The sequence below is a fragment of the Neovison vison genome, chromosome 3, assembly GCF_020171115.1.
Source record: "Neovison vison isolate M4711 chromosome 3, ASM_NN_V1, whole genome shotgun sequence".
Lineage (NCBI taxonomy): Eukaryota > Metazoa > Chordata > Mammalia > Carnivora > Mustelidae > Neogale > Neogale vison.
Window position 1 is genome coordinate 150,191,590 of NC_058093.1, and position 13,536 is coordinate 150,205,125.

The window sequence follows — 13,536 nt, forward strand, 5'->3', positions numbered from 1 at the left end:
CCAAGTTCCACCTCTAGAATGGGCATGAAGTGGTGCAGCGAGGGAGGGTGGCGGCAAAGAAAGGTACTCAGTACTCGGTTCACCAATGGGGCTGCAGAAGGGTAAAGAGCTGCTGAGCGAAGACAGAGGTTTCGTTTATCCTCCTACACCTGGGGCTAAGCAGGTCGTGCCCTTCAGGGAGCGGGTCTTAAGAACAATTTTTACACCTCCAAAGTGGCAAGGAGCAAGCCTACACTCTAGAGTGAGGGCCCGCAACCCGGAAGCAGGCAGGGGCGGATGAGGCGGAGTTGGACGGGGGAGAGGCGGGACTTCCGGTGCGGCTGTCGGCCCAGTTTCCGGCGTCTAGCGGCTGCTTGCCTACCTGGACTGGCTTCGAGGACGTTGCGGACGGCAGGGTTGTGCTGACTTTCCTGGTAGCGGGGCTTTTGCTGAGGACGGCGTGCGGAGCAGGGGTGAGGAGCCGCTCTGGGACGGGCGACTTCCCACCCGTGCGAAGGCTGCGTTTCTTTGTGAAATGCTGGGTGCGTCTCCAGGCCACCCCCCTCCTGGGCCGCGGACCAACCCGCGCTCGCGCTCTGAGATGACGGTCCCACCCCTCCGGGCGGGGGTGGTTCCCGTGGCCGCCGGGCCGGCGCGCATGCGCGGAGTGAGGCTCCGAGAGCTTCCGTGTGGTCGCGGGGCTTCGGGGCCGTGGTGGTGCGGGGCTGTTTGTAGTCCTGTAGCACATCGCGATTCTGGTGTGGTAGACATCCCACGGGACCTGCCCCCTGGACTGTTTTTCGAAGCTGGTGTCCCTTCCGGTCAGTCTGGCCAGGTCCTGGATTTTGCAGTGGGGCGGAGTGCAGTGACCAGTCCCGGGGCCCTTCATCCAGGAGGTGGAGGAGCTCGCAGTTGTTAGTGCTGAAAGACCTTTGTTCCTGGAATCCTCCCGGTCAACTGAGACCGGGATTCATGAATTGGGTTAACTCACAAGCCCATACTGAGCGGTCAGTAGTGCCGCGGAAAAGGCCACAACAGCTCCTTTCCTCGAGTGATAAGTGGAGTAATAGGAGCAAGCTAGGAGCTCCTGGCCCGTCCCTGGGCGGAAAGGAGTTGCACTCGGGAATGCCAGAGGAAAGGATGCTAATCTGAGACCTATGAACTGCAGTTGTCCAGGGGAAAGGAGGATGTAGGGGACAGGTGTGGTAGAAGTCAGAAAACAAAAGGATTTCCAGACAGAAGTCCAGCGATGAGGGAGGTAGAGTATAGGGTTGGTAGCCGCCTGCAGTGCTGTGGAACTTCCGCGTCGAGTAGAGGGGAAGGAGTTGGAGAGGTGAACCCAGGGCTCCTCACAGCAGGGTTCATTGTTGGAACTTTACCCTGAAGACAGTGCAGAGCAACTAGAAGATTTTTTTTTTTTTTTTAGATTTACTTATTGACAGAGACAGAGGAGAGGGAACACAAGCAGGGAGACTGGGAGAGGAGAAGCAGGCATCCCGCGGAGCTGGCAGCCCTGTGTGGGACTGGATCCCAGGACCCTGGGACCTTGATCTGATCCTGAGGCAGACGCTTAAGGACTGAGCCACCCAGGCGCCCCCAACTGGAAGATGTTTAACTGGATAGTGACTGAATACTAGTGTCATTTATGGAGTGCATACAGTGGTTCCAGACTTTTCCACCAGAAGTACATAGGGAAGAAAAGAGAGTTAGTATTCCCCAGGAGGTCTAGGAGGCATATTCTGAAAAGCCCCAACTTAGCAGGAGAAAATGGTTTGTTGAAAGCTCTTGTCTTAAATATTTATTCAAGATTTGAATGATATGCCCAAGTATAGACTTGGTTTGGTAGAAAATGTTTTCTCAAATTCTCAGTTTATTCTGAGGCTTTAGGACTTTGTGTCACATGTATCCTGTGATTTCTGTTGGCCTTGACGTGTGCCTCAGATTCTCTCCCCTCCTCCCCACATACTTAACCCAGCCTTCCTGTGTGTGCAGCAGTGCTCACAACATGTGTTACTTTCTGTAATTGACCTGTCAACCCTTAGAGTTGGGTGTAATTCTTTCTACTTTAGTAATGAAGAGCCTGAGGCTGAAAGGTTAAGAAAGTTGCCCACGTTCACACAGCTAGTGAGCTGACATTCAAACCCAGCCATGTGCAGCCCCTTCGTTCTTGGACTTCGCTAAACTACTTCACTTCAGGTAGCGGATTTGGGGCTAGAAATAAGATTTGAAGCAGAGAAGACACTTAGGGAGTTGTTGAAATAGGCTAGATGAGAGGTAGTTTCAAAACCAAGATCGTTTGGGGGCGCCTGGGTGTCTCAGTGGGTTAAGCCGCTGCCTTCGGCTCAGGTCATGATCTCAGGGTCCTGGGATTGAGTCCCGCATGGGGCTCTCTACTCAGCAGGGAGCCTGCTTCCTCCTCTCTTTCTCTCTGCTTGCCTCTCTGCCTACTTATGATCTCTCTCTCTCTCTGTCAAATAAATAAATAAATAATCTTTAAAAAAAAAACCAAGATCGTTTTATGGGGTGCCTGGGTGGCTCAGTGGGTTAAAGCCTCTGCCTTTGGCTCAGGTCATGGTCCCAGGGTCCTGGGATCGAGCCCCGCATCGGGCTCTCTGCTTGGTAGGGAGCCTCCTTTCCCCCTCTCTCTCTGTCTGCCTCTCTGCCTACTTGTGATCTCTGTCTGTCAAGTAAATAAATAAAATCTTTTTTAAAAAATTAAAAAAAAAAACAAGATCGTTTTAGTAATTATGGAGAGAAGTGAGTGGATTCAAAGGAGGCAGAGCTGAGGTGACTTGGCATTTGATTGAGTGGGAGGAAGGAGTGGGAGAGGCTGGTGGCTACATCTGGATGGCCATTCCTTGATAAGGGTTGTAGGAAAGAGCAGCTTGGAGGGTAAAGAGGGCTTGCTGTCCTGAGATGCACCACGATATTCAAAAGGAGATATCCTTCTGAAGTATCTTGAAGAGTTCCTTTTGGCATGAGAGAGAATTTACTTTTCTTCTCTGCACTGAATATGGGCCATTCATTATCACCTGTTGATGGCTTTCTAAGTTAAATCTCCTATAACCTGTTCAAACTATGGGAGACGGTGGGACATGGACCCAAGAAAAAGGACATGGGCTACTTCCGAAGCCTTTGCCTGTTCTTTGGAGGTGACACATGTATTTTACAACTATATTTTATCAACTACTGACCTGTAGATCAACTAACAAGTATTATAGGGGTTCAGACGAGGTCATGGCAGAAGTGGCCATGGCCTATACTGGGGCTAATTAAGGAAGTGTGTTTTGAGGTTTGAGTGGGGCATCTCAGTTGTTGTTGTTTTTTTTTCTTCTAGACCTGTCACTCTCAGATATGTAATGCTCCAGAGAGCATTTTAGGATTTAAAAGTTATGTTCTGTGGAATTGATGAAAGCAAAAATAGCCTTTTAAAATGCTTTGGTAACATTAAGCCTATGTGGATACTTCAATAAGGATTAATATTATCAGTATTTATTATGACCATTTGCTGGCTCTAGCTGTACAGGTTTTTTTCTTTGTTGTTGTTTTTTTTAACTGCAATTCTTTTGTTGTCTGTCCAGTCTTGTTTATATTTTGTTCTTTATTAACTTCAGAGTTAACATTTTTTATTGAGTACAGATGTTGCCCATTTTTCTACTGATTGTTTGTCTTAATATTTATAGTTTATATTTTCTGGATTTTGGTCCTTCCTCACATGTAGAGAAAATTTGTTTTTCATTCTGTATGTTTTCACTCTGTTTCTCTCTTTCCAGTACTTTTAAAAACTCTTTTCCAGTAATTGAATTTATCTGCCTTTTCCTTTATGGTTGGTGCTTTTTATATCTTTTTTTTCCCTAAGATTTCATTTATTACTTATTTGACAGAGAGAGACACAGCAAGAGAGGGAACACAAGCAGGGGGAGTGGGAGAGGGAATAGCAGGCTTTCTGCTGAGGAGGGAGCCCTATGTGGGGCTCGATCCCAGGACGCTGGGATCATGACCTGAGCCAAAGGCAAAAGCTTAACCGACTGAGCCACCCAGGCTCCCCGGTGCTTTTTGTAGCTAAAAAAAAGCCATTCCTATTCTCAAGTCGTGAAGATACTCTATCTAAAAGTTTTACAGTTTTGCTGTAAACATGCAGTCATTTAATCTACCTGGGAAAAAATTGTGTGTGGTGTTATATGGGAGTGCAATTTAATTTTTTTTGACACCATTTTATTGACCACATCATTCTTTCTTCATGTATCTGGAATTACCTCTGTCATGTCCGGTTTCTACACATGGGATGGAGGTCTTTTTCTGGATTCTCTCTTCTGTTCCAGTGATTACTTTGTCTCCTTATGTGCTAATACCACAACATCTTAACCAATTATGAGACTTCATTAGTCAAATTTGTATATTAGGTAAAGCAAGGTCCCACCTTCTTTTTCTTCTCCAGTCTTGGCTGAAGTATGTTGGTTATCTCTGGCCATTTGCACTGATGTCTAGCTTTTAGAATCAGCTTACCAAGTACCACAAAACATTCTTTGAGATAATGATTTAAATTGCCCTGAGCCTATAAATCATTACAGGGAAAACTGACATCTTTACAATATTGGGTCTTTTAATCCATGAAAATGGTACATCTGTATATTTAGGTCATTTTTTGAGGCTTTCATTGAAGTTTTTAAATTTTGACCTAAAAATGTCGACATCATTAGACTTTCCTGGTTACTTTACATTTTATGACACTGTTGCAAGTAATATTTTTAAATTTGTTTTCTAAATATTTTTAATGACATAGAAATGATAATGATTTTTAATATTAATTGCTATACTTTCCTGCTGGTTCAGCATCTTGAATTTTTGTATATACACTCATAACATGTATGAATAGCAATAGTTTTCTCTTTTCCAGTCCTTATACCTTGTTTTTCTTGCCTGACTACACTAACTAGGATATGATTTACACTGTTAAGTGGAAGTGGTCTTAGTAACATCATTGTGTTATTCTTATCTCTGAGATGTTTCCAGTATTACTGATAAGTCTAATGTTGGCTGTAGGCTTTTGTAGTTAGTCTTTATCAGCTTGTAGAAGTTGCCTGCCATTTTTATGTTGCTTAGAGTATTTTAGTATGTATAGGTGGTAAGTTTTATCAAATGCTTTTTTTTGCATGAATTGATATGATCAGACATTATTTTACTTTCATTTGTTAATGTGGTGAATACAATGATTGGTTTTCTAATTTAAACCAACCTAGTATTAATAGGATAACCCCAATTTAGTAATGAATTTTTTATTATATGTTACTGGATGGGCAGTTATTTTCTTTCAGCACACTGAAAATACTATTCTAATGTGTTTTGGTTGTCAGCGTTGCTAGTGTGAAGTCAGCTATCAATCAGTCTCTTGGGTCTTTGAAAGTAATGTATCTTTTCCCATGGCTGCCTTCAGGATCTTTTCTTTGCTTTCAGTATACAGCAGTTTAGATAATGGACTTCTTTTTATTTTGCTTGGAATGCGTTGGGCTTTCTCAATCTGTTTTGCACAGATTTTCAGTCTTTTATTCGTTAAACTTGCAGGCCTTACCCAGTGGATTTGTCTGATAATCACATTTATCACAGGAGCCCTTACAGGACAGCTTTATGCTCGGTTGTTTCTGCAGGTTCTTCTCCCTTATGGTCCTTGTTTCTTTAGGTTACATGCTCATTGTGCTTAGAATTTTATTTTATTTGATTTGTGGGATTTCTTTGCTGTTTGGGCTGAAAGTCATATCTTGGGGAGGATTTGCATTTGCTTCAGCAGGCACCTGCTAGTCAAGGTCATTCTAATTAAAATCTTGAAGGTTCTCTGAGGACTTACCTTCGATGATGTGAGTTTAGTCTGCAGACTGGGTCCAGGGCTGGCTTATGTTTCCACATTCTCTGTAGCATTTTCTTCCTTTCACTCTTTGGTCCAAGTTTCATAGCAGTTGATTTTCTTGTAATCGCCTAAGATGGTGGAGTGGGAGTGCCAGTGATGGTTTATTTCTGGCTCATCCTTACAGGGAAGGCTCTGCACTTAGATTGGGAGGATCTCTCTCTTCAGGTGGGCTCTTGAGTTTTATTTTGTATTCCCTGAAGGGGCCAAGGAGTTGGGGGACTCAAGGTAACCTAGTGTGGGCAGATGCTCTTAGGGCCAAAACAGGCTGTGGTATTCTGCTCATCTTCTGGTTTGTTGCTTTATTCAGATCTAAGAAATCCTTATTTTCTTCCTTACTCCTTGAAGCTTTACACACACGCGCACACACATATGCATACATATGCACCCTTGAACAGCATGTGTTTGAACTGCGCTGGTCCACTTATATGATTTTTTTTTCCCATAAATACAGTATAATACTGTAAATGTATTTTCTCTTCCTTACAATTTTCTTAACATTTCCTTTCTCTAGCTTACTTTATTGTAAAAATATAGCGTACAATACATACAACATACAAAATATGTGTTAACCTAGTGCTTATGTTATTCATAAGGCTTCCAGTCAACAGCAGTCTGTTAAAGCAGTTAAGTTTTGGTGCAGTCAGAAATTATACTTGGACATCCAGCTGTGCAGGGGTCAGCATCCCTAACCCCTGTGTCATTCAAGGGGTGTGTGTGTTTGTGTGTGTGTGTGTGTGTGTGTGTGTATTTTAATCTAGTATTGTTAGGTTTCATTTGGAGCATTAATTTGGTCACTTAGCCAGCTATGTTATAGGAAGCCCAAGTCCAAGAATGAGGGTTTTTTTGTGTGTTTTTTTTTTTTTTAAGATTTTATTTATTTATTTGTCAGAGAGAGAGGGAGAGCGAGCACAGGCAGACAGAGAGGCAGGCAGAGGCAGAGGGAGAAGCAGGCTCCCTGCCGAGCAAGAAGCCCGATGCGGGACTCGATCCCAGGACGCTGGGATCATGACCTGAGCCGAAGGCAGCTGCTTAACCAACTGAGCCACCCAGGCGTCCCAAGAATGAGGTTTTTTTTGTTTGTTTGTTTTTGTTTGTTTGTTTTTAAGCAAAGAAGCATACCAGAGTTTATGCATCCACAAATATGTATTTACTTTTCAAAGGAGTCAGTATAGGAGATTACAAGTTTCTGCCGTTGCTCAAGATATATTTAGAATCTTTTTTTGGAATTGGTTTCAGAGCTATAACATAATCTTTTAAATATCTTTATTACCTGTATTTTTCATCCTTTAAAGGTGAAACTTGGGCTTACCAAAGGATCCAGCAACCACACTCCTAGGTATTTACCCAAATAAATGGAAAACTTCTCTTAACGCAAAAACCTGTGCATGAATGTTTATAACTGCTTTATTCAGGATCACTGAAAACCAAACAGACCAAGGTAAAATTCAACTGGAGAATGGATAAACTGTGGTATATCCACATTGTGGGGTACTATTCAGTAACAAGAGGGATGAGCTTTATTGATTCTAGCAAAAACATGGATGGATCTTAAATGCATTTTGCTAAGTAAAAGAAGCCCACCCCAACAAGCTACATATTCTATGATTTTATTGATAGGACATTCTGAAAAGGAACGAGGGACAGAATAACAATTGTTGCCAGGAGTTGGTGGAGGGGACAGCAGTTGACTATAAAGGAGGTACACAGGGGACATTATGAAGTGATGTCTTTTATACTTGTTTGTATGTCGGAAATATTTTATTATTATAAAAACAAAAATGGAAGAAAAAAATGAATAAGCTTAAAAAAACTAAAAATGAAGTCCCATTCTCTTCTGTTTCCCTACTGTTCTTATCCATGCTGTAATTTTTAAACAGTACATATACCTTATATGCCTTTGTATATATGATGTAGCTCATAATAAGAAAATTTTAAAGGGGAAATATGCAGAAGGAAAGTTGAATGTGGTTAAGGTAGGGGAAACATCTCCTGACTAAAATTACTTTATAGCTTGAAATTTCCTTCTCAGTGACCTGTAAACACTGGTATCTCCTTGATTACATATACCATATCAGGCTATCATGGTGGAGATGGGCAATTAGAACATTTCCTTCCTTCCTTCCTTCCTTTCTTTTTAAAGATTTTTAAAATTTACTCATATATAGAAAGAGAGTGTGCACACATGCATGTAAGCAGAGGGAGAGGCAGAGGAAGCAGGGGAGAGAATCTCAAGCAGACTCCACCAGAGCCTGACATGGCTCTGTCTCTCGACCCTGAGATCATGACCTGAGCCAAAGTCAAGAGTCAGACACTGAACCGAGTGAGCCACCCAGGCGCCCCTCAGCACTTTCATCATATATAGTAAAAGATGAAAAAGATTTTGTCCATGATTTAGAGCTTCCATTTACCCATTCTTCAGAGTACATTTGCTCATATTTAAAATAAATTTTTGAATGAATTATTCCACCAAAGAATTATTTTAAGAAATCTGAAAGTAAATAGTAACTTCTCTTTTATTATTCCCCTTCCTATGGTTTTAATTCAATTAAGAAAAATCAAACATTATAGAAGTTCTATGGATCAAATTTTAGATTTTTTTATTTTTTAAAACATTTTTTTTTTCCTAAAAGAATCAGCTTAACATGAAGCAGTATTTTTCTGGATATGAATGATATTTTTGAAGACTTACCAGTTTTTAATTGTCCATTGTTTCCTAAACTGTATTTTTAATTTCATTTGCTCTCTCCTAGGGAATGAAGGATGGCAGCACGCCGTGCGCTAAAAGCTGTTTTGGTGGATCTCAATGGCACACTTCACATTGAAGATGCAGCTGTGCCAGGCGCCCAGGAAGCTCTTAAAAGGCAAGCTATTCTCCAGGTTCAGCTGACAAATATGTTTGTAAGTGCCATTTTACCAAGGCAGATCATTAGCTAAATGGATGGCCTTACAATGGCATTTCACCAGCTTACCATATATACAGGAACTGCCTTGGGTTTAGCTAGAAGATGTATGCTCTGTAATATCCTCCAAACACTGTTTTCTAAACCTTTATTAGGTTTGGCCTTTTGATCTAGTGCTTTTGTTCTTTGTGTGTGTGTGTGTCTTTATCTAAGTCAGTAATGTAAATTTGGGAATAAAAACTCAAGATTCTAAAGTATAGAATAAATACCCATTGGAAAATCACAAATGAATCCTGGAATCACAAAATGAAACACACACATACACAAAGGCATAGTTCTGCCTACTCCCTTCATCCAAAATTTAGCATTGAGTGTGCAACTGCTTGAGTAAAATTTAGTAAGAGGCTTGAAATTTTATATTGCTTTCTGTCAACTACATATAATGCTTTTGAAGGCTAGAGACTAGCTTACATTTGTCTCTCTCTCTTTTTTTTTTTTTTAATTTGAAATACAACTTTACTCTGATTCTAAATGAAGAGGAATGGGAATGACAGTGACAGACGAGATTACACCCCTGGATATTGTGATGGGATTAGAGCAGTCTCATATCTGAAACTCAGGAGGGTATGGTTGCATTCCAAAACAGCTAAATATGCAGGTCCCAAAAAATGAAGGTACTTTTTAAACGACCACATTCACTCCAAAGCCCATTCATCTCCTTCAGCATCCAAAGGTTAAGCACGTGTCCAGCTCGGCTGTATCATAAAGTGGCAGACATGTTGCACCACTGACATCATAGGACAGTTATCCTAGAACTAGACTTCTGCCGCTGGGCTCCAGCTACCCTTCTTCTTGGGTCACTGTCCTCACCCCGGGGTGTAGGTGTCTGAGCAGCCTCCAGCTCGTGCTCCTCCTGTGCTGGCTGAGCTGGCTCCGTGTCCGCCACTGGTGGGGCAGCAGCAGACATGGCCACACACCCACACAGCACATTGGCATGTTTTCACACCCTCGGACCAGATCTCTATGCCAGTTAGGCACATTCTTGTAAGTAACCCTTGGCGTTATCAGATATTACAGTGGCACCCTGGGCTTGGACGTCACAGCCATCCCTCAGCCCACCAGATTTCTCTTGACGAGCCATATCCCATACATTGAACCTAGTAGGTCCTCTGTTGGTATGGAACATGAAGGGATGGACCTCAACACCCAGGGTGGCTCCATACTGCTCAAATTCAGTCTGATGATGTTTCATGAACATAGTTTTTCTGGTACTACCATCACCTGCCAACACAAGTTTGAACTGGACTTGGGGTTCTCCTTGGGCAGCCGTCGTGCTGGTGCTTCCAGAAGCATCTCCGGCTGTCTGACTGTTTAGGTTCTGTCTGACTGATGTATCAATCACAGTGCTTAACACAAGTCTGCATACGAACTGGGGACATGGGGAAAGTTTATTAAAGTGAACCAAATGTGTTTGCTTCTGAGTTCTGAAAAAGATACTCATCGATATGACACAACTAATAATGTTACTAAGTACTTTCATCCTGAAATAATTTAGGGAAGTTTTCAGAAATCAGCAGTAATGAGCCTGTGGTGCTTATCATTTTCCAACCTGAAAATATTCATAGTATGCTGTTAATTCAGAAAATACCGTGACCAGGGTCACAGGGCCAGGTAGTAAAGCAAAAGAGTGACACAGACTTTGGACTCTCCAGGAGCTTATTTCCTGTTGGGGGAATCAGTAAACATGAAGAGGCTTTTGTATCTGGTAGATTTCAGTTGGAATCTCTCAGTTTTGTTAGAATTATGATATCTGTTAGAGATGGACATGTTTAAAACCAAAAGAAAACCCATTGTAGGGTTGGACTTTCTCTGGACACAGTTTCTAGGTAGGATTTCTAGGGAAAAGGATGCCTGTTGTTGAGTCCATTCTACTGGGTAAGAGCTTTTGCTGCTCAGATGATGAGCTTTCTACTGTGGATCCAAAGAATTTCTTTCTGGTGAACAATGGACAACATTTCTAAGTTGCCCAATAAGCTGTGAGCCTGCCAGTCTTGGGGAACGGGAGTCTACACACTATTCTCTTACTGGCACTGTAGGCTTTCCATCCCAAAGAAATCACTGTACTCTTGTCATTGCTGGTTTGTGTTTCTGTGGATACAAAAGAAACTAAGGGAAGTTGAAGGACTAGTCAAAAGAAAAGTGTTTTTAAAAATCCTCATTAAAAGTGATGTGGTAGGGACGCTTGGGTGGCGCAGTTGGTTGGACGACTGCCTCCGGCTCAGGGCATGATCCTGGAGTCCCGGGATCGAGTCCCACATCGGGCTCCCAGCTCCATGGGGAGTCTGCTTCGCTCTCTGACCTTCTCCTCGCTCATTCTCTCTCACTGTCTCTCTCTCTCAAATAAATAAAATAAAATCTTTTAAAAATAAATAAATAAATAAATAAAAGTGATGTGGTAATTTCCATTCTTGTACTGGTTCATTTTTAATTATGTTGATGGTTATGTTGAAGTCATCAGTTTCTTTTGAGAGATAAATCACCAAATTTAATGTGTTTTTCAGAAAAGCTATCACACAGATATTATACGGATAATCATGATTACAGTGAACCATTTAATCAAGGAAATGTATTTAATGTTCTTTGGGTGAATAGTTAAAAATTTTTTTTCTGATTTATTTGCTTGCTTGTTTTAAATTGTTAGTACTGTTATGTTTTGTGTCCATTCAAGAGAGGCATAAAATAAAAAGCAACAGGGTATCAATACAAAATTTTAAATTGTGGTTAAATTAAAATTATTTGTGGATTTTAGATTAAAATACTTTAAGGCTAAGAAAATCATTTCCATTTTTAAAGAAAGCTAGACTATCACGAATTCTCTCTCTGGTTGCCAGTTTAGGTTCCAGGAGCAGATCACGGAATTAAAACAATCCTGTATGTAGGTGGTTCAAGGGGAAAACACGTTTAGGTCTGTACAACTGGGATGTTTCTTTGAGCATTCCAGATAGTTTCTGTTGATTAACTTAGTAACATATTGAGGGTTTAGCCTGACTCTGATTGACTGCTAAGAAGGAATAAGCATACTGAAGTGTCCCCTGTTCTCTTCACATAGGAGTTCAGAAGTTGTACCACAACATAGATCTGAGTTGCCCATGGGCTCTACTGACCCCCTTCTATGCAGAGCTGAGCAGTCACTTAACTCCTGGCTTCTGTTGTCCCGTCTTTAGGAGAACGCTGCACTAGTAGATAATCTCTAAAATAACTTTCTCTTTCATAATCTGTGAGTACAGTGGTTACTAAACTTTGTTTTGTTTCGTTTTTTCATTTCTTTACTAAAACCCTGAGGTAAAACTCAGTTTCAGAAGGCCTTCAGAGAGGTAGACATACATAGCTTTTACAGTTAGACGGTGCAGCCTTCGAAGATGAAGCAGTCCACAGGGTGCGGATGGTTTGTAAAAATCTGGATAGGTTACAAAAACAAGCTTATTGGCCATAAAAACATTGGCTTGGTGACTTACTCTTCATTTTCTGACCTCTGGCAGGTTCTTGTAAATCCGGTTTTATGGGGCTAGAGTGTAAATGCTGCTTGTTGACATATGAATTTGACTTTCCCAGGTTGCGTGGAGCTTCTGTAATGGTTAGGTTTGTGACCAATACAACCAAAGAGAGCAAGCAAGACCTACTGGATAGGTTGAAAAAATTGGAGTTTGATATCTCTGAAGATGAAATATTCACTTCGCTGACTGCAGCCAGAAATTTAGTAGAGCAGAAACAAGTTCGACCCATGCTGCTAGTGGATGATCGGGCGCTCCCTGATTTCAAAGGTAGGGGACATTTGGAAATATACAGAAACTGGTTCCTCACATTTGCTTCTAAGTCATTCTTAAAACTGGACGTTAAAACGTTCTTAAAACTGGACATTTTGTCAGATTTCCTCTTATTATTGAAATGGTCAACAGATAGTTTTAATAAGTTCATGTTTCTCAAATCTGGTTTCTTTGTTGTTGTTTTTAAGATTTTATTTATTTATTTGACAGAAAGAGACAGAGCAAGAGAGGGAACAAAGCAGGGGGAGTGGGAGAGGGAGAAGCAGGATTCTTACTGAGCAAGAGGCCTAATGCGGGGCTTGATCCCAGGATCCTGGGATCATGACCTGAGCTGAAGGCAGGCGGTTAATGACTCAGCCGCCCAGGCGCCCCTCTCACACTTCTTTTGACGACATGCCACAATACGCACACATGATAGAGTAACCCAGTAGGTAAGTATTTGTGTTTATGTGTGTTAAACAATACTTACTCCGACTATATGAGATGTACTCCATTTTCTGTTTGGTTTACTTTATTGTTTGTTTGAATTTGATGCTGCTTAGAGCCCTCCAGATTGGCTTCACAATCTGCTAATGGATCATGGCCCACAGTTTGAAAAAACACGGGTCAGAATCACTTTATGTATTATAATCCTCAATCCAGGAGCCACTGTATTAATTTGATTAAATGAAATATGTTAGAATCTTACATTTTATTTCAGTTTTAATGGAATTAATATGATCTCATTTATAAATGATTGATTATGAGGAGTTTCTGTATATGATGGGTTTGGCTTTTGAGGCTGATGAATAAATCTTAATAATATTGTGAAAAAAATAGATATTCTGTTTCATGTGAAGTTTTTACAATGACCATAAAATACTTTTAATCAAAATAAAATAAAACTTTTTTCTTTAAAAAAATTAACAGACCCTGGGAAAATATCCTGTTT

The 13,536-nt window shown here is 41.3% G+C and overlaps 1 protein-coding gene across 6 annotated transcripts in view; it reads left to right on the forward strand.

The window, feature by feature from the left end:
- The first annotated feature begins 334 nt into the window (after positions 1–334).
- HDHD2 (haloacid dehalogenase like hydrolase domain containing 2) overlaps positions 335–13,536 on the forward strand; it is a 34,747-nt gene continuing 21,545 nt past the window's right edge. The window contains exons 1-4 of one of the 6 annotated variants that reach the window (XM_044243037.1): positions 335–452; positions 7,174–7,319; positions 8,632–8,742; positions 12,394–12,602. In XM_044243037.1, coding sequence (XP_044098972.1) covers positions 8,642–8,742; positions 12,394–12,602 — 310 coding nt within the window. In that variant the 5' untranslated portion in view covers positions 335–452; positions 7,174–7,319; positions 8,632–8,641. Of the gene's footprint in view, positions 453–622; positions 801–7,173; positions 7,320–8,631; positions 8,743–12,393; positions 12,603–13,536 lie in introns of those variants that run through there. The other 5 variants (XM_044243040.1, XM_044243038.1, XM_044243039.1 and 2 more) reach the window with 5 other exon arrangements.